This window comes from Diabrotica undecimpunctata, chromosome 1, assembly GCF_040954645.1.
Source record: "Diabrotica undecimpunctata isolate CICGRU chromosome 1, icDiaUnde3, whole genome shotgun sequence".
Taxonomy (NCBI): Eukaryota; Metazoa; Arthropoda; class Insecta; order Coleoptera; family Chrysomelidae; genus Diabrotica; species Diabrotica undecimpunctata.
Genome location: NC_092803.1, coordinates 74,274,154 through 74,296,165, shown reverse-complemented (window position 1 = coordinate 74,296,165; position 22,012 = coordinate 74,274,154). Strand labels below are relative to the sequence as shown.

The 22,012-nt window shown below is 32.8% G+C and overlaps 1 protein-coding gene across 3 annotated transcripts in view; it reads right to left on the bottom strand.

Annotated features, from left to right (window-relative positions):
* LOC140439259 (uncharacterized) overlaps positions 1-22,012 on the bottom strand; it is a 242,768-nt gene that overhangs the window by 61,305 nt on the left and 159,451 nt on the right. Inside the window, exon 1 of one of the 3 annotated variants that reach the window (XM_072529066.1) lies at positions 7,261-8,012. The exons of the other annotated variants lie outside the window; for them this stretch is intronic. Coding sequence (XP_072385167.1) covers positions 7,261-7,986 — 726 coding nt within the window. The 5' untranslated portion in view covers positions 7,987-8,012. Of the gene's footprint in view, positions 1-7,260; positions 8,013-22,012 lie in introns of those variants that run through there. 3 annotated transcript variants of the gene reach the window in all.

Sequence of the window (22,012 nt, the reverse complement as noted above, 5' to 3'; positions counted from 1 at the left end):
AAACTAAAAAGAAATTAATACACAATTACAGCGTAGAAACAACAGTTCTGATATACAATGTAATATACTACGATTTTTACTGGCTGGGTTAACATTTCAGACAAGAGTCTTGAGAGATAGAGATAATTAATGTACTTTTATATATAACTCTTTATATATAAAATACCTTATAGAACATTGGTAAATCTTTTCCATTACATATTTTTTTTATATTACTAAAATTTTGATCAGTTCCTGATATGTCACTGCATGGCGACAAGAAAAAAACACCTGATCTGCAAGCGATCAACAATAATATTAAAAACGATAATATGGATATTTCGAATAATGAAAATAATGCGATAATAAATGATAAGTCTGATAACGAGAAAAAAAATATAATCAAAGCGTCAACAGATACAAGAATAATGCTGTAAGGCCATACTTAGTTGTAGTAGAAGGAATCAAGAAAAAATCCAAAATAGGCAAATATAATTGCACTTGCAAATAGCAAATGACTTCTTTAATTTAAATTTAAAAGATATCTTGGAGGTTAAAGTCAAAGGTATAAATAAAATTGGTGTTGCTTTCACATACAGCGAAGCGGCTAAGAATTTTATTATTAACTTTGTCAATCTTAAAGATAAATATAAAATATATATTCTATATAATCAGATAACATGTAAGGGAATCATCAGAGATGTTAACCTGTCACTAACCGAAGATAAAATCAAAAGATTAAACAGGAAAATTATTAACGATGATAACTCGGTTCAATATGCTCCTACAGACACAATTCTGATAATTTTTGATGGTAAGATATTACCAAGAGAGATAAAATTTAGTTATCTTAAATTCAACATTATTCATAAGATTCTTTGCAAAACTAAACCAAAACATCATGTTTGTGGACAAAATGCCTAACGGTGTGTATATATTGTAAGAGTCCTGAGTATAACTTACTTAATAAAAAGTTAATGGCATACGAAAACATATCATTTTATGAAGCTGCACAACTAGCACCAAAAAATTACTTTAGTAAAGACTATAGAAAAGAAGATAGTCAATACCATCCGGCTAACTTCCCAAGCATCCAATCAAAACAACATACAGAAAACAATATTATTAAACAGTATTAATATAAATCAAAGAACTACTGCAAGCCAGTGTATAAATTCTAAAAGAATTTACGTTTCTGCAGTTAAATCTACGGGAACAATAAAGAAAACAACTATTTCATATGATAAAACTCTACTTGAATCGCAATTACTTAATCAAAATGGTAGATTATCTCAACTAAATAGTATTGTTCAAATTAATGACACTCTATTTATATCTGGTATTAATAATAACAATTTAAAGCATAACTTTAATAAATAAACGCCTGTTAGTGCCTCGCAAAATTACTGTAATACAATAGACGATTTATATAGAAAATAGATAGATATTAAAGGCCAGATATCAAAGAATAATTCATTAACTCAAGTTAATTGAAAGTTACAAATGCCTTTGGAAGTGGCGGAGAATTTTAAGACGTATCATATTTTGCTTGACCAATATTATCTGTGTAATAATATTGGATTTTTAGAGTCTAGAATCAGTGTGGAGTTCGTTTCATCAATTCTAACACAATGTTCAAAACTATAAATTGAATTCCATCATGTTTACATAATTATACGTTATTCTTTTTTTCTTCCACTGTGTTAATGCTTTATAAATACATCTAGAAAATACATAGAATGAAACTATTAGCAAAAATATAAAGAACCCTTTTAAATATCAATATTTTACTAAGTGATTATGGTCCAATAGCAATGTTTTCCCAATAGCTACGACTCACTATATGCTAAAAAAATGCTAATGGAACGGTAGAATAAACCGGGTATATATATATATATATATATATATATATATATATATATATATATATATATATATATATATATATATATTATATATATGAATATATATATATATATATATATATATATATATATATATATATATGTATATACTATATATATATTTATATATATATATATATATATATATATATATATATATATATATATATATATTTTCGCTTTCATCGCGGCAGACCATAATACCCACTTGTATGAAGTTAGGTTTCCACAAAAATAATTACACAACTAAGAATATTTTAAAAAGGGAGAGTCTAGCACTTACTAGAGAAGCGATTCAAGACTCCAGACGAGACATCGATAAAGTAAATTCAGAGTTGCTAGAGCTTTATCTCACAATAAGTAACGAAGTACATCCGACTCTGTGAAACATCTTTGACAAACTCACAAACTTTCAATCGGAGACAGATGAGGATATCACCAAAAGAAAACAAATCAAAAAGTTTGAGAAATTGATACTACAACAACGACCTAAGAATAAGGAACTACCAACAACAGAATCCAGTAATTTAGTCTACAATTTCTTAAATCTTACTTTGGATGAAGCTACAAATAGTGTCCTTTCCAAAGGGTTTAATTTTGGTATTGCAGGAAGACGAATTCCCGTCGAAAGTATCATTAGCGAAGTGGAAACGACTATCACTAAACTACCATCAGAAACAGGCGAGATTATTCGACAAGATGTATCACAAATATTAAGAACAGCCAAACCTCCGAAAAAGAATTTAACTTATGAAGAAAAGAAAGCCTTGCAGAATATACAAAAAAACAAACACATTATCGTACTTTCAGCTGATAAGGCAACGCTACTGTCATAATATTTATAATTATAAACGATAGTGCATATCAAAAAATCGCAACAAGCCCAACAACGTATCTGGAGAAAACAACGAAAGCCAAAATACAAGCGTCAAACATCAAGAAAGAACAACAGTTCCAGCTCATTCCACGAGAATAGTCAGCTCTACAGATCACCGTTACAATCACTGGCAAAATTTCTTGCTGACCAGCTACAACCATATGCGGAGGAAGCGGATTCTTACGTCAAGAACGCAAGCCACTTTATCGACCGTATAAAGGACGTTATTCTTGAACCTGAACACTTATTAGTGATCTTAGATGTAATCTCATTATTCACCAATGTCCTAGTAGAAGAATCACTAGAAATTATACGTAGAAAATATCCAATACCACAGGATACACTAAACTTGACGAGGCATTGCTTAAACAATACCTATTTCATCTACAAGGACCAGAGGTACAAAAAAGTCGAAGGAGCACCGATGGGTTCACCACTGTTACCCGTAATAGCCAACCATTTTATGCAAGATATGGAATTGAAAGCAATATAAACAGCAGAGCATAAACCCAAACTATGGCTTAGGTATGTTGACGACACATTTATTATCTGAATGGAGAAGAGAAACTTAATAAAATCCTACAACACATTAATAATATCCATTCAAAAATACAGTTTACCATGGAACGGGAGAATGATCAACAACTTCCATTCCTAGATGTGCTAGTTATTAAGAAAGAAGACGGAAGCATAGGACATACATTATACCGAAAACCAACCCATACTGACAGATACTTACACGCAGACTCACACCATCATCCTGCCCAATTAAATTCGGTAATAAAAACCTTAATAACAGGCAGATGAAACTAACAGATGAGGACCATAAGAACGAAGAAATCTACAAAGTCAAAACGGCTCTAAGAAAAAATGAATTTTCCATGTCTACGATTTAAAGGGCACAGAAACAAAAGCAAAGATCCAGAAAAAAAAGAAAAACCAGTGGGAAAAACTACCCTGCCCTATATAAAGGGTACGACAGACAAAATCAGCAGAGTGCTAAGAAAAAAACAAAATAGAGACTATTTTTAACAACGACAGAAAAATCGCAACCATATTACCATCGGCAAAAACAAGATGTTATCCGTTGTACCATCGGATATATATATATATATATATATATATATATATATATATATATATATATATATATATATATATATATATATTGTTATGATGTGTTTTTTGTTTGAATGATGAGCAATGAGTATTTTTAATAATATAATATATAGGGTTTTTATCGCGGTTCTCAAAGAATTAGCTTGTAAGTACTTTTTTTAAATTATCTTTATTATAACTATTATGAAACACACATATATATCTAACCTAGCCAATGTAAATTTAAAATAAACTATCTTTAAATTGATACTCTTATAAAACTAATTAAATTCTATAGACAATGTAAAATTTAAACAAACTATCTTCAAAATTGAAATTGTTATAACACTAACTAAATTATATTAACAAAATTTTGTACCTTTCTTTCACTGAATGCCTAAATAAACTGTTTTCCACTATATAGATTCTAATCACCACTGAATGTCTTCGTACTTCGGTTATCCTTGTTTTTGTGAAATTACTTTTTTCCAATTATCAGCTTCTACCAATTTAAGATATAGTTTTCTTCACCAGCATTTATACACCACCAACCAAACCAGCAAACACCATTTATATTTATTCTTCTTTTCAATATACCAATATCCAATTATTATAAGTTGATTTATACTAATCTCCAATCATAATATAATTTTAATTCCTTCCAATGTCCATCCAATATTCTTCTAATATACTTTTATAATCTTCAATAATTATTTGTGTATAATTATAAATGTGCATTAAATATATGATTAATTTTTAATCTTCATTTAACTCACTATAATAAACAATTGGACTATCTCCAACTAACTTTCATATTTCTTATTAAACTGCTTGACTGACTTACTAAAACTGTGAACAATTGACTTCACTAACTAATCTACTAACTTTCATAATAAACTGCTTGACTTCTGACTAAAAACTCCTAAAACTGGCATCTTGAATCCAAATCACGGGTATTTATATCCTTTTTGATATTCCAGAACCATCTGGTAAGAGATCATGTTCCAATTTGTTCTATTTCTTCGATATAGATGTTCTCGAAAAAATATCTGTTCGATCCACCGCCATAATCATTATTTCGAGAATGTTCGACCGTAAACAATGGTCAAATTCTGCATTCTGGAGAATTCGTTCATTTTTTATTGATAATTTTGTTTACATTTAGGCTTTTCAGATCAGAATATATAATTAAATTAGTAACTAACACTCTAATTTAATAAAATACACAATTCAAACAATATATTATTATAACCCCACTTTATATTCCCAATTATGATTAATTTCTATCTGTCAATCACTCGAGAGTATTTTTGGTTGCCTATGCACATGGCTCACTTAAATCTATCTACCACATTATAATTACTAAAATACAACTTTTTACAATTATTATATGCTAATTTCTTAAAATACCCTCACATAAATAATTTTTATTAAATTCTCTAGTATATAACTTATTTAAAATAACCAAATACTTGTTATATCTAATATTATGTAGTATATAACTTATAAATTATTTTCTATAAACCCCAATCGTTACAATATATATATATATATATATATATATATATATATATATATATATATATATTTATATATATATATATTTATATATATATATATATATATATATAATATATATATATGTATATATATATATTTATATATATATATATATATATATATATATATATATATATATATATATATATATATATATATATATATATATTTGTATATTAAGTTATAATAATATATCAGTTATATAATTAGCGATCGAGGACTATCTGCCATGTATCCCACAATTTCAAAATCTTCCACAAGATTCTTATTTAACGAAAATTTATATCCATTTTATTTTACAAAGGTATAAGCACTGCTACAAGGAGATTTTCCTGCTCTTGAAGAGGTTGCTGTATGGTTATCAAATCAGACAAATCAAAATGAAGATTTTTCGGACACATTTTATTTGTCGACGAAGCTACATTCACAAAAAATTTAATTTTTAATGTACATACACAATGCATATTAATATTGGTAATAATCCCCACGTTGGTCAAGAATTTAAGCAGCAGCATAGGTTTAGCATAAACGTCTGGATAGGAGTAGTTGACGAATATCTACTTGGACTCGTGGAATTGCCTGCTCGTTTAAATGGTGCTGATTATTCACATTTTCTGCAATATATTTAACCTGATTTTTTAAATGATGTGCTTCTAAATATTTGGCAAAACTTGGTTTCTACGTGACTGCTGTCAGGCCAGATTTAGCATGAATATACGAGACTTTCTTTACAATAACTACAAAGACCTCTGGATTGGAATAGGCGGCCCAGTTGCTTCGCCAGTAAGGTCGCCGGATTTAAATCCTTGCGATTATTATAGTTGAGGATATATAAAATCATTTTTTATTCCATTCCGTTACAAAATCGTGCACAACTCTGGCTAAGGATACAAGATGCTTGTAACGAATTTAGAAATAACTTTGTAATTTTTACAAGAATTCGGCGTTGCAAAATGGGAAATTTATGCATAGAGACTAGTGATCATCACATTGATCATCCTTTTTTACTATCTGCCTTTGATTTATGTTCGTTTGTGTTACTTGTAGTTTCCTTCCGTCGTAATAAATATTTTGTTTTTAAAAACCTTTTAATAAAATTGTGTTTCAAATGGTTTCTCTACTATTTTTCCAAAAATTTTTATATGAATTGTGTGCTACATTTATTGAAACAAAGGGTAATTTATAAAATGAATTAAGGTACCTATTAATTTAACTTTTATGACGAGAAAACGAAAAATTTCCAAATCGATTTTTCTAGAAAACGGTGTAACCTACAGACTTAAAGTACGAGTACCTTTTAGTACTAGAATACCTGAAAATTTAAAAATCTAGTATCGCAAATGCTTAAAAGTTACAGATCAAAATGTTATGCGTTAAAATAACCGTTGACCTACCCAAAACGGGCGCCTATGAACGGCACCAAAAATTTGCAATTATTGAAATCGATTGAATTCTGGAGGATAAATAATCGTATTAGTTTTCGTTTTTCTATATAGAAGTGTTCTGGAGGTATTAAAAAAACTACTTACAAGGCGCCATCTTCAAAGAGCTCTAGCTCCATTAGGAAGCATTTTTGGACTAGGTGAATTGGGTTAAATCTTCTTAAAACTATCTGAGGAATCTACAGTTTTCGTTTATCAGGAGAGTTTTTGGACACCTTGTATATAAAACTACACCATTTCGAGCTGTATGAACACAGCGGGTGAGATAGAAAAAATTAGGGGTGAAGAGGAGGTCTGTATAATATCGCATGTTTTAAGTCAAAAGGATACATAAATAAAGTCTGTGTTCACTACTTGTATGAAATAAAATAATTTATTTTAATTAAAATATATTTCTTACCATATTTTCAGCAATCCAAACAAGAGACAGCGTTCTCAAATTTTCCTTCTTGTTCAGAACAGCTATTTCTCCTGAACCGACTGCTACCAGCGCCAAGACAGAGGTATACGAAACAACATAACAGATGGCAAATATCACAAAATACATAATAGATAGTCCAAATAATTCATTAACCAACTCTACAGTATCGCACATATTATTATACAGTCTACCGACAGTTTTTAATTTTTTAACCATTTTCTGAAGATCGTGTCCTTCCAGTTTACAGTTACTAGAGTTAAAATTGGTCTCTTGGTATATTGGTTCGTCTATTAGAATGTCATTTAAAACTTTAAATCGTCTTTTAATTTCAGAGCCAAGCCACATCCAAAAACAAATAGTGCTTGATAATTGAATATTTTGAATGTCCCTTATTATAAAATATGTGTAATCTTTAAATGATTCTGAGGTACTCCAAGTATACGCATCGAAAAAAGTAGTGCTCATTAGAAAAAAGTGCATTACCAACAAAATCGCCAGACAGAGTCCACAGTGCAAATTTGGTTTTACAACAAAATCAAATACTTTAATCCTGTGCAAGATTTTGTTTAAGTTATCTGCATATATGAGTTTAGTGTTGATTATTGTAGCAGCAACTCCAAATGTAAGAATCATACAGCTTGTTCCATCGGCGATTTTGATGACAAAATGATATTTTTCATATGCTTTCATATGAGTTCCCTTCATATAGGTGCAAAAACAGGATATCGATAATGTTAAGATGAGCAACAATACCGCGTATACTTTACACCATCTGCTTTTTGGATAACGGGTTGTAATACCCAAAACTGAAAAGTACTTTAGTAAATAATTAACTTTTTTTTCATTTGAAGCGCTTTCCATTGTATTGTTTATTCTCAACAAGTTGGATATGTGTCGTTAATGTGTTTAATATTAGCTTTGAACGATAAATTGTATCTAGTTATCAAGCATAGGCGCACTTATATCTAATCAATCAACATAATTCAATATAAATTAAGAGCTGTTTTGTTTGTTTGTTCTTTTGCTTATCCCTATAATTTCATTTAAAAAAGGCGAAATGAATATAATTATTCAATTATTATGAACGATACTCCAGAATTTAATTATGAAAACATTCGGTGATTTTACAGAACTGTAAACTGAAAATAAAGAAATTACAAATTATTTCACAATCATTCCTATATAATCCCAATCACTACTAAAATTTGGTAATAAAAGATAAATGATTTAAAAAAAAACGGTGTGTAGCACTTGGGAATGTCGACACAAGTGAATGCTTCTTATAGGGCGTTATTATTGTATGGGTTTAATGAAATTTTGTGTCTGCTTATAACTAAATTGTTAAATTTTTTTATAATAACACCACACATTTGAGTTCTTTAAAATTTAAGAATCGTAATTTTTTTCTTTAAAAATTTTGATTACTGATTTTAGTAATTTTTAAAATTTGTTAACTATAATATAGTATGTATTCATGCTTTACATTTTTAGTATTATCATATAAGTATGTTTAATTACTTCATTTTGATTATCATTATATTTTATTATAATGGATTAAAAAACAAAACAATCTCTCCTTGGTGGGTAATCGAACTCGAGTTATGCGTGAAAAGTAAAAAAAGTAAATAGAATTTAGTGACGTCATTCCAAAGAAGGATAATTATAACTGTTTGTATGTAAAAATAAAATTGTTTTTTTTTCTATTCTCATTACAATTTCATCATTTTTTCATCATTGGTTCTCAAGTTGTTATAATAAAACAGTTATAAAAAAATAAAACGACGTTTCTCAAAGCAAGAGCAAGAGAGATATTTTGGTGGAGAACAGCAAGACGTTAGACTTTATCTGCGGGTGTAAGTTAATTCTCGTAGACGCTAAATGCAAGAAAATTGTGGCTTCCGAAATATGGCTTTATTGTTGAATCCTAAAGATATGAATATGGATGGATGTGAATTTAAATAAAAATATAAATATTGGAAATAAATAGATAGACTGGCAAAATAGACTTGGAAAAATAGATAGGCAAAATAGACTTGGAAAGGTCAAGGCTCTACTATAGGGCTGTAGCATTATTGATTATGATGGATTTGCCTATTCGAAATATGAAATTTTTGAATCAATAGACAAATAAATTTACAGACACCGTGTAAGTTGATGAAATACTAAAATACAGTGGCTACCTTATAAACCAGTTCAGTCCTACCTGTAATGAATCCAAAACTTTCACCCTTCGGCAACTAGTCCATCAATAATTATTGTAAAATACATTTCTTAGTAGTTATCATAAAACATCAACAAACCCAATAAATATTGATCAATCATACCATGAAATAATATCCACAGTATACAAAGTCCCAACATATCTTTACTGATGCATCAAAAACTCAATCGAGGTTAGCACCGGCTGACAGACCTGACAAATTTAAAATACACCTTTCTTAGAAATGAAATGTTTTGACACAAGAAGCATCAGCCATTTTAGAAATATCAACAGCATTTAAAAGTACGTGCCGGTCTCAGCTTGGGTAGAGGAGGGACCCTGAATTAAGTAGGGGGTCCTTCAGCACTTTGCGCAAGACAGACTGGGCGGGGAAGTCCTCAACCCCGACACGGCGCGTCCCAATGGCTGATAGGGGAGTTCCTGTAGATATACAGGACAGGTACCAATAAGGCTTAGCCAAATAAGTACCCGCGGATCAACTGAGGACATGACATTAGGCAGCAGTAATATCATTACTGGATTAAGGCTGTGGGAAAATAAAAAAAAAATCCTGCAGGCTTAATTCTAGATACTCACAGGCGCCACTCACATTATGAGTCAATCGGTTGTGACACTGCGATGGGGAAGGCAACGGGAAACCACCCCATAAATAGCCGCTAGTTCATTCATCATGGTTAATGTAAACCAATTTGGAGAAGATACTGATCATGGACTTCGGATACCAAGATCCGGCAGGGGAGGAAGAACACAAAAATGTAAGGCTTTCCAGGTCGTCAACCCACGAAATACTTACCAATATTTAAACACTAATAAAGATAAAGTGTGCACGTGGAACGTTCAAAAAATCTGTACTTGGAATGTTCGAAGTATGTTTGAAGGGGGAAAGATACACAACACCATTCAAGAAATGAAAAGACTAAATATCGACGTGATGGGAATCAGCGAGATGAGATGGCCAGGCTCGGGACAGTGCTGTGTGGATGAGCATATGGTATACTATGCGGGAAACGACAAACCACATCAATGGAATGGCGTAGCATTGATTCTGAGCAAAAAGGTCGTTGGGGCTGTGATCAGCGTGATACCTCTCTCTGACAGGGTCATTCTGATGAAGCTGCAAGGCAGACCCGTTAATACGAACATCATTCAAATTTACGCTCCAACATCAGAAAAACCAGAAGAGGATATCGAGGAGTTCTACGCAATTGTACAAAAAGCACTAAAATACACCAAGAAGAACGAGCTAACCATCATCATGGGTGATTTCAATGCCAAAGTTGGCAAAAGCAGTGTAGAAGACATCGTCGGACAACACGGCTTAGGCGAGAAAAACGAAAAAGGAAACCGACTCATACAATTTTGCCGGGAAGAAGATTTTACCATTGCTAACACGTGGTTTAAACTTCCCCCGAGACGACTTTATACGTGGAAGTCACCTGCAGATACAGCCAGCAATATCATCAGAAACCAGATAGACTTTATTCTCATTAACAAAAGATTCAAGAACAGCTTGACTTCGGCGAAGACCTTCCTAGGAGCAGACGTCTCATTTGACCACAACCCATTAGTGGGCCAGATAGAACTCAAACTAAAGAAACTCATCAAAAATAAACCTAAACAGAACCTGGATTATGACACTCTAAAAGACCCCGTAGTTCGTCAGAATGTGAGAGATACAATGAGACAAAAACTAGAAACGGCTCAACAACAAGAACAGAGTGTAGAACAAAAATGGAGTTATATCAAAGACGTCATGCTGAATGCGGGAAAAGAACATCTGGGAAAGAAAAAAAGAGTAAAAAATAAAGAATGGATGACTGACGACATTCTGCAGATGATGGAACAAAGAAGATTACTGAAAAACAGGGACACGAAGAAATACCAAGAAACCAACCAGACAATTAAAAAAGAAATACGAAGAGCCAAGGAGACATGGATGCAAGAAAAATGTAAACTAATCGAGGAGCTCCAAGAGAAACACGATCATATAAATATCCACCGAAGGATTCGTGAAGCCACTGGTCAATACAAGAGGAGAAACACACACCTCCTCATAAATAAAGACGGTAATCTGGCGACGACAGTGAATGAGAAGTTGGTTACCTGGAAAATATATATCGAAGAACTTTTCTGGGACGACCGCGGCAACTTTCCGGAAATAAATTGCATGACAGGGCCGTCAATTCTAGAAAGCGAGGTAAAGGTTGCTTTAAAACAGTCTAAGAATGGTAAGGCTACAGGTCCGGACGAAATACCAGTTGAACTTATTAAGGTGATGAGTGAAGTGAGCACGAAGGAGTTAACTGAACTGTTCAACGCCATATACGATTCCGGTAATATCCCAGAGGAATGGCTATTGTCAACATTTGTAACGCTACCAAAAAAACGATCTGTGAAAACGTGCGAAGATTTCCGAACTATCAGTCTTATGAGTCATGCACTTAAAATTTTTCTTAAAATCATACATGCCAGAATTTACAAGAAATGCGAAGAAAATGTCGGTGAAATGCAATTCGGATTCCGCAATTCTATGGGTACACGTGAAGCACTTTTCACCTTACAAGTCCTACTTCAGAGATGCCGCGATGTCAGTTGTGATGTCTATATTTGTTTTATTGACTACGCCAAGGCATTTGACCGTTGTCAGCACCAGAAGATGGTCACCGCACTACAAAGAGTAGGATTGGATGAGAAGGACATTCGGATCATCATGAATTTATACTGGAACCAGCGTATTCAAGTCAAGGTCGAAGACCAGCTGACCGACCAAGTCAAGATCATGCGAGGAGTAAGGCAAGGATGTGTGCTATCGCCGACTCTTTTCAATATATACTCTGAGGAGATTTTTAATGAAGCCCTCACAAACCTAGACATGGGAATCCGAGTGAACGGTGAATATATCAATAATATCCGCTACGCCGATGACACTGTATTACTAGCAACCAGCCTAAACGATCTGCAGGCCTTACTAGACCGAGTGCGAACTGTAAGTGTAACATACGGACTGAACCTTAATATTAAGAAAACTAAATTCATGGTTGTCAGCCGTACAAATTTAGATCCCGGGGCACTAATGGCAGGTAGCGAAGAGATCCAGAGAATCGACAGATTCACTTACCTCGGAACTACCCTCAACGTACAATGGGACTACGCTCAAGAGATTAGATCCAGAATTGAAATGGCACGGTCTACTTTTATTAAGTTGAGATCCTTGCTGTGCTGCAGTGATCTCAGTTTGGGAACCAAGATGCGGATAGTGAGGTGCTACGTTCTTCCAGTGTTACTATATGGAGTTGAAGCCTGGACACTGAGGCAAGCCACTGAAAAACGAATCGAAGCCTTCGAGATGTGGATATACAGAACGATACTAAAAATATCTTATGTGGACCATGTCACCAACGTTGAGGTCCTACAGCGCATGACAAAAGAAAAAGAAGTGCTTAATTTAATTAAACAACGTAAGCTTGAGTACCTCGGCCACGTGATACGAAACGAAGAAAAATATCGAATTCTTCAACTTGTTATGCAGGGTAAAGTATTTGGCAGAAGAGGACCGGGACGCCGTCGTATCTCGTGGTTAAAAAATCTCCGACAATGGTTTGGGATGACCTCAGCGGAGCTGTTTCGCAGAGCAGTCAACAAAACCATGATAGCCTTGATGATCGCCAACATCCGGACCGGATAAGGTACTGAAGAAGAAGAAGAATTTAAAAGTAGTTCTGGACTATGTATGTCTCCTTAAATACGCTAACCGCATTGTAGCAACCTCAAATAAGATTATTGTATTACTTATATTACTGTCAATAAAAAATATATATACATCATACGTAGGAATTAAGGTCAGCTAAACAATCGACGTACTTATGAATAAAGCTATATTAGATGAAAGGTAAAAATTCTTTCAAGAAATTGCCATAAAATTATTCCATGAATAAACACATCTTTAATTTATGGCAGACTAACTTAACTGGAAAAAAACATTTAACAAGTCAAAAGATTATAGAAACTGTTTGTATTTCATTATCACTTTTAATCAAACACCGCGAACAACTAATAAGACTGTGATAACGAATAATTCATACTCCAATAACTTACATCCATTAGATAAATAAAGAATCCATTTCCTTTTGCTAAGGCGATACCATACCAAACAATATCCTTAATATAAAACATATCCTTTCAGAATAACAAGCGTACACTAACGAAAGAAGAAAAACAACGTGAAATTTTGAAATATTTAAAAAATATAAAAGTTTCCCAATTTTTTTTCTCTATGGGTCTGTATCATCCAACGATCTCCTCCTTTATTACTGAAGCTAAAGCTGATTGTGTTTGCTGTCGATTATTGTTTCTTACACCCAGTATAGAATTTTTGCACCGTGTAGAAGTTTATACAGATCTTTTGCTTGGTGTGTCCTAAATACACCAGAGTCTACTCTTGGTTGCTTATATAGTTTTTGTCTTTTTCTTTCCAGCCCCGCAGATTTTTCCATGTGTTGGTTGATCTGATTTTTCATTACCTTGATGCCCTGATGCCCTGTCACCGAGACAAGCTCAACCTTGTTCCGGTCTCCCAGTTTATTTAGTTCTTTTATACAATCCCTTACCAGCTCGGACGTCACTTTTTCACACGTCAGTGCCTTCAGTGTCGCTTGACTAATAGAAAATATTGGGATCTGCTATTTTTTAAGGACTTTCATATTATCTCCCTTGCACATTGCAGTACCACATAAATCTTCGCTTGAAAGACGGTGCAGTTTCTCCTAAATGCAAAGATTTCGCTAATTCTTGGATTACTGGAGTATATTTCTTCCCCCACACCCCTCTATTCATGAATCTATATACAGATTTTATTACCCTATTGATTGTGGTACTCCTTATTTCTCCATACATTCCTATCCGAAATAAATACCCTGTATGAATTTTTAAAATTGTATTTTTGTAGTGTAATCTTGTGGAACTTCTCCCATATTTTTTGTAATATATACCTTACAAAAATCTATTGTGTTCCCACTGTTAATAAAACAATAATAACTAGAGATGTATAAACGTAATTATAACTGCCGCGTGTGTGTGTGAGAAAAAGTGGTTAAAAAAACATAGAATGTCAACTGGAATACAATTAAGACCGAAGCAATAGTGGAAAGCTTATGCCTGGATTAAGCAAACAAAAAAGACATTTGGTGTACTCTGTGACAACGGTATCTGGAGAAGAAGATATATATTTAAGCTGTATAAGAAATATAGAGAAATAACAGATGACAGGGTAATATGATCTATAGTAGTATACAGGGTAGAGTCAACATACGCATCAAAATTCTTGGATGTTACGTCTTTAGTGGTCTCCTGCAGAGTAGAAAGCTGGAGTCTTACAGAAGATGCCACACAACGGTAAGAGGTATTTGAAATATGGTACTCTTGATGTTTGTTAAAGGTTCCGAATATACACTACACAAATAAGATATTTATTCTTCAGAAACTAAGAAAAGATTAAGAAATTATTAGCACCCTTAAGATAAGAAAATTAGCTCACTTTGGCAACTCTATGCTTAATAATAGATACGGACTTCTACAGTTTATTCTACAAGGCAAGAATAAAAAAAAAGAGAGGTTCTAGATGTAGACGTATATCCTGGCTGGCAAATCTTATAAAATAGACTTGTTTAACGTCAATTCATCTATTTCGAGCTGCTGTGAATAGAATAAGATGAGTCAATGAGGTAGCCAACATCACTATTAGATGATAAGCACCTTTAGAAGGAAAAGAGGGGATATATCTTTCATAAAGATAGGTATAGTTTATTAGTGTTTAATGATTGCAATATAATCGACCGCAAGTACACCAGCTTAGTCAACATTAGTTGAGCAGGTAAGTATTCAGGTAAAATTAAAGCTACTGTGGAGTGTCGTTATCTTGTTTGTATAATAAATTCCTGGTAATATAAAAACGATTAAAAAATCGTATAAAATTATAAAAACGTTTAGAATACATTTTATTTCATAAAGTTGTAAACATTTTAACAGTGAGTTTCACTATTAATGGTTGATCTTTTAATGACCACAATAAATTTGTTGATCGTTAAGTATTTCTTGGAATAATTATACAGGTTCCCTCTATTCTGTATAATTTGTAAAAGTATATAAAACCGATGAGAAATTTTTAAATATACATTTTGTTTCATTAAGTTGAAAGTGTTACAAGTGTTACCAGTGTTATACATATTTATACCTATAAAACAGCATTATGTGGCGTCCGTGGAAAAACATTGATGGTGCTTCTTCCAGTGTTCCAGCAAAGAAAAAGCATTTATCTGCTGACGCTAGAGAAATCGTAAAAACAATATATATAGTTCTTTACTTACAAGAGGACTTACTGCTAATACTGCTGCCAGTGAAATATCTAATTTAACGAAAATACCTCTAACCACGGTGAAAAGAATTACATCAAATCCCATTAATTCAAGAAGGAAGCGTAAGGATGCCGGTTCTACCAAATGTATTGACGAAAGTGATAAGGACTTAATAAGACGAAAAATTTACACAATGTACGAAGAGCAACGGATACCTACATTAGATGCTTTAAAACAACGGCTTACTAACATAAATAAACTGTGATATTGTCTAAAATGGGCTTCAGATATCGTACAATTGACAAAAGACAAGTGCTTATGGAGTCCCATCGTTTACAAAAGTGGCATACTGAATATATAACTTCCATAAGAAAGTACCGTACAGAAGATCGACCAATAATTTATCTGGACGAGACATGGTTTGACACTCATAAAACACCATCCAAAAGATGGTCCGATTCTTCCAACAGGTGTCAAACAAAAGCTCCATCAAACAAAGGAAAAAGAATAACAATTTTACATGCAGGATCAGAAAATGGTTGGATCCCAAATGCCTTATGGTTTTCTGCAAAGAACATTTAAGACTCCTGCGTGGACTACCATGAGGATACAACGGTAGAGCTTTTTGAGCAATGGTTTAAGAATTGTCTTATACCTAACCTTCCTCAAAATAGTGTGATAGTAATGGACAATGCAAGTTACCACAGTCGTCAATTACATAAGTCTACAAGTGCAAATAACACGAAAATTGAAATTCAAAACTACCTGTTAGAAAACGATATATATTTCGAAGAAAGTTATTTAAAAAATAAACTGTTAGAAGTGTTAAAATCATTTTCTATTAAAAAAGTATATGTTTGTGACGCATTGGCCGAGGACATGGGACATACAGTGTTACGGCTTCCGCACTACTATTGTTTATTTAATCCCATAGGGCATATGTGGCACCAACTAAAGTCAAATATTAGGTCACACAATGTTTCTCCGACTTTAAGTGGTAGTGTAGTCGAATTAATAAGAAAATATGTTGATGATATCTCCCCAGAAAGTTGGAAAAATTCAGTACGCCATGTAATGAACGTAGAAAATTCATATATTACTTTGAATCATATAATTAAACCAATTGTTATTAATCTTGAAGAGGATAGCGACAGCGAAACAGAATTAGGTATTTAGGAATTCATAAATATATTTTGGTTATTTTGAGTATTTTTTTTTGTAAATACTAACTTGTATATATTTTTCTATATTCTATATTCTATTTTTTGTACATTATGTATTCGTTTGTATGTATATACTGCAAATAGAACTATTATTACTGTACATTTTTAACGTTATCCGATTAGGAAGAGCAAAAACTTTTAAACACGCCAGTTTTTTGCTGACAGTCCTAAGCCTGTAAAAAGTGTGAAGGAAAGTACCTTTCTGAATTTAGATCCATATACTACAATTATTCACGTAGAACAAAAAAACTACTTTCTTCATGTTAAAAATTGTTCAATTATCAAGTATATTCACTTGAACTACCTGAAAATATCATATGAAATAATTTAATAAATTTTTATAATCGTGTATTACACAGCTACCAATAGAATATATTAAATAACAAACTTTCTGAAGTGCCACCCTGTGTACTTCGGTAGTTTATTGAGAGACTCTTGTATACACAATAGGATCAACTCAGGTAACCATTAAACACTCAACCATTTTTCGTGAAACAAACTACACGCTAAGAAGGGTAAGATGATTATTATAAGGTCAGGGCATATATATATATATATATATATATATATATATATATATATATATATATATATATATATATATATATACATATATATATATATATATATATATATATATACATATATATATATATATATATATATATATATATATATATATATATATATATATATATATATATATAATCACTGAAAATATTGATGATAATAACCCTTATAATACCAGATTTTTTGTGTTACACGTAATACCAATGGGGTCAATGGTGACTCCAAAGGTGACCTCCTTTCATCAAACAGTGTAATAATTTTTGTAAAAAAAAATAGTTATTTATATGAAATACACACAAAATTTATTATCAGTAGTAATATTCCTAGGACATTGATAACAGACGAGATAATTTCATGACAATCGAAAGCTCGTTCCTTGGTAACAGCACGAAGCCGAAGGCCGAGTGCTGTTACCAAGCAACGAGCTTGAGAAATTTGTCATGAAATTATGAGGCATTCATCACTGTCCGAGGGATATTCGGCGGATAATTTTTCGATAATTCGAATTCCATGAATATTCCCCAAATATATTTGTGACTGTAGGTTGTATTTCTGGGAATTTTTTCTTTGATTAGCGCATTTATACTTTGAACATCCTCATTGCCGAAACTTGACATTTTGAAATTTATTTGGATGAAGTTGTCAAACTCGATCGTGTTGTCATAGGGATTGAAAATTGCACTGAATGCAATTATCAGTCTAATGTTGACATGATTGGGTGAAATTGTTCCATATGACACAAAATGACGAAATTTGAATGGTTGTTAGAACAGTAGAAAAATTATCAATTTAAAAGTTTTAAAATACTTTAAATTATTCAGTAGTGACTTTTTTAAAAGTGCCTACTATGTGCATTTAATATTCCTGAGGGAAGTTCTAGTTAATTTTTTCGAGATTTTCGTTAATTGTTTTGAACAGTGTTAAGTCTTGCTTGTTCAGTTCTCTTGCAAGATCAAGATTAAAACTTGTAAAAAAATTGTCAGTAGTATATTTCTTCCTAGTATTTTTAGTCTATTAGCCATGTCTAAGACAACTTGCTTGCCTTGGTTGCGTTCACGTCAGTCTCCGTTTTACCACTCCGTCGCATGCTGCCCAGATCTTTATCCCTGACTTCCCTGGTTTTGAAAATATATATTTCTTGAATGGGCACCTACCACGAAACGTAAAAAGCTGCTCATCAACGGTCAAATTTTCGTAGGGTATGTATGAATCTTGTAATGTAGATAACCATAATTCAAAAAAATCGGTGATAATTTATTTAAATCTAGCTTTCTTCTTCTGGCTTTGGCATTATCGACACGCAATTATTGGGAAATTGTACTGAACATGTTTCTACTCATAGTTTTATTGAATATTGGGCGTCCATCTTTTATATCCCACATATTCGTATTTCCTTCGTAATGAGATTTGTAAACTTCTGCAAATATCTTCAAGCCAACAAAACGTAGAAACTCCTTAGCATCCCCATTTTTCCATAAAATGGAAAGGCTGTGGATCGAAACGGAGTTTTGTGGCTCAAGATTGTGAACAAGTTAAAGGTATTCAATATTTTATTGGTGAAAAATGCATTGACGCACTTTCTAAGCTGACCAGAATTATTAGCCAAAAACGGAAACTATACAGTTTCCAGATTTCAGCCTATGCACTTAGGAAGTTTAAGTTAATGTCTTGTATTTTAAAAAAGATTTCCGAAGTGTAAGTTGGAACGTCAATAAACTGATTTTAAATTTAAATTTTAATTTTAAAAACCCACCACTCTTCGAGTAATCCTTAATTTATATTGGATTAACGGTCGTACTCCTTTTCTCGATATATATATATATATATATATATATATATATATATATATATATATATATATATATATACACTCAAAAATGTGTTGCATATTATCTGTAACGCCACTGAACATTTCTCATTTGAAATTTTTTGCACTGATTTTTTTTTGTCTACTAAAAGACACAGTTTTTTATTTCTTAATCGTCGCAAAGATTCTCAGTATTCATATTGCGTTCATCAGTTTTCGAAAACCGATATTTGTAAAAACTGGTTTGCGTTTTATTCACTTTGTAGTGAACAATATGAATAGACAAGTGATATCTAAGTTCAACAGAGCGACAATCGTTACTTTGATTGAGCAAGGCCACACACAAGTCGACGTTGCTGTCCGGGTTGGAGTTAATCAGAGTGATGTGTCTCGAATTGTGAAAAAATATCGAGAGACGAATCTGTTAGCGATCGTCCAAAAAGCGGAAGACCCAGAATTACTACCAATGCCCAAGAACGCTTTTTAACGTTAACTGTCCGAAAAAAAACCCTTTTGACTGCCCCAGCTATTAGAAGAGAGCTCCAGCAGGCTCATAATATTGTAATTTGCGATCAGACTATTAGAAACAGGTTGCATTCGGCGAATTTATTTACAAGAAGACCATTGTTTGTACCAAACCTTACGTTAGAGCAGCAAAGGACTCGACTGGAATGGGCCAATGAACATTTACAATAGCATGACAACAGATGGGGAAACGCGTTATTTTCTGACGAAACCAAAATTAGCCTTTTGTCAGATAATCCCCGAATTAGGATTTGGAGGAACCCAAATCGACAGGATAGACTTAACCAAGCTGTCCAAAGAGTCCCATATCAAGGTGGCTCCATAATGTTTTGGGGCAGCATCATGCTAAATAATAAAACTCCTTTAATTCCTATTGTTGGTGACATGAATGGACAAATTTATATTGATACCATTCTTAGGCCTGTTGTACGCTTGTGGCGAGGAGCCGTTGGTCCAGAATTTATTTTTATGGACAACAATGCGCCTCCCCATCGTACGAGACATGTGGCAGATTTTTTAGAGACAGAAGATATCGTCAGATTACAATGGCCACCTTGCTCATCTAACTTCAATCCCATTGAGCACGGATGGGATATGCTCAAAAGAAAAATTCAGTCCTGGCAGCCACCCCCAAGAACACTACAAGACCTTAGAATAGCAGCGATTGAAGAATGGGGCACCATGGACCAGAACTACATTAATACACTTTTAGAAACCAAGATGCAAGAGGTGGAAATATGGCATATTAAGTATTAGTTCCTATATTTGCACAAATTTAAAAAAATATATTTATAATACATAATATAAATAATATTAATAAATTGTTAATCCTTTAAATTTTGTTTATTATTTTTTTCAAAACATACAATTTTATATATATATATATAATAAAGTATTTTGTTAAAAAAAAATAGATTTCACCAGATTTGGTGGATAATTTTGAAAATATTACATTATGCAAAAGGGGACAAAAACAAAATGCAAGATTACAGAACGATTTCAAATAATATATTTCAAATATTTATAATAAAAAGTTATAAACAAGTGTCCCGAATATAAAATAAACATGTTTTCTTAGAATTATCGCAATAGCTCTTAAGAAAATTCAAAGAGAACTCCATAAGTCAAAAAATGGTAACAAAAAAAAAATAAAAAACTAATTTGTTGCCCCTTAACTCCCAACAAAGTAGTCCTTAAATTAAGTTAGTGTAGTGTGTGACCTCCACGGTTGTTGTTTACTGTACTACATCTGTAAGGCAAACTTATGATCAGATGGTCAATGTCTTGCTGCGGTATTCTGTTCAAACTCCATTGACAGGCCCTCAAACAGTTGCTGTCTTGTATTGAACGCAATATTTCGTTGTAAAATTCGTCTGTCCTATTGTCTTATTCATGCTTAATTGGGTTTAAATCTGGCGATTGTGTAGGCTATGGTAAAAACTCAATTTTATTATTTTCGAAGAATGTTCGCACGACTCTGGCAATATGCTGACGTGTATTGTCGTGTATTAATTGAAATTGGGGATCTGCTTGTTATGCAAAGGTGCAACAATAGGTTCGAGAATAATATCGCGGTAGTATGTTGCATTTAGAAGCCGTTCCAGATAAACGCGATTGGTTCTTCCACCTAGAGTGATGCCACTCCATACCATTATACTGCCGCCTTACTGTCTATGAACCTCCTGCACGGTGGCCAATTGTTCAGCATTGCCAGATCGGCTTCAAATTCTTGCCCGTCTTGCATCTGATGCAATTCCAAATCGGGACTCATCTGTGAACAAAGTAGAGGCCTACTCACGTCTAACACAATTTGCGTGTTCTTGTGCCCACTGAAGTCGATGAGCGCGATTTCCTCTAGATAACATAGGCACTATCACACGTTTTCGAGCATTTAACCTTACTTCATGCAGTAGAAAGAATACATAACATATGTAGAAATAATACTCGATGACTCAATAAAATCTTCGACCTTCGGATCGAAGACGACTAGGTAGACTTACAACACTGTTGAAACCAAATGAATAGATAATCATAA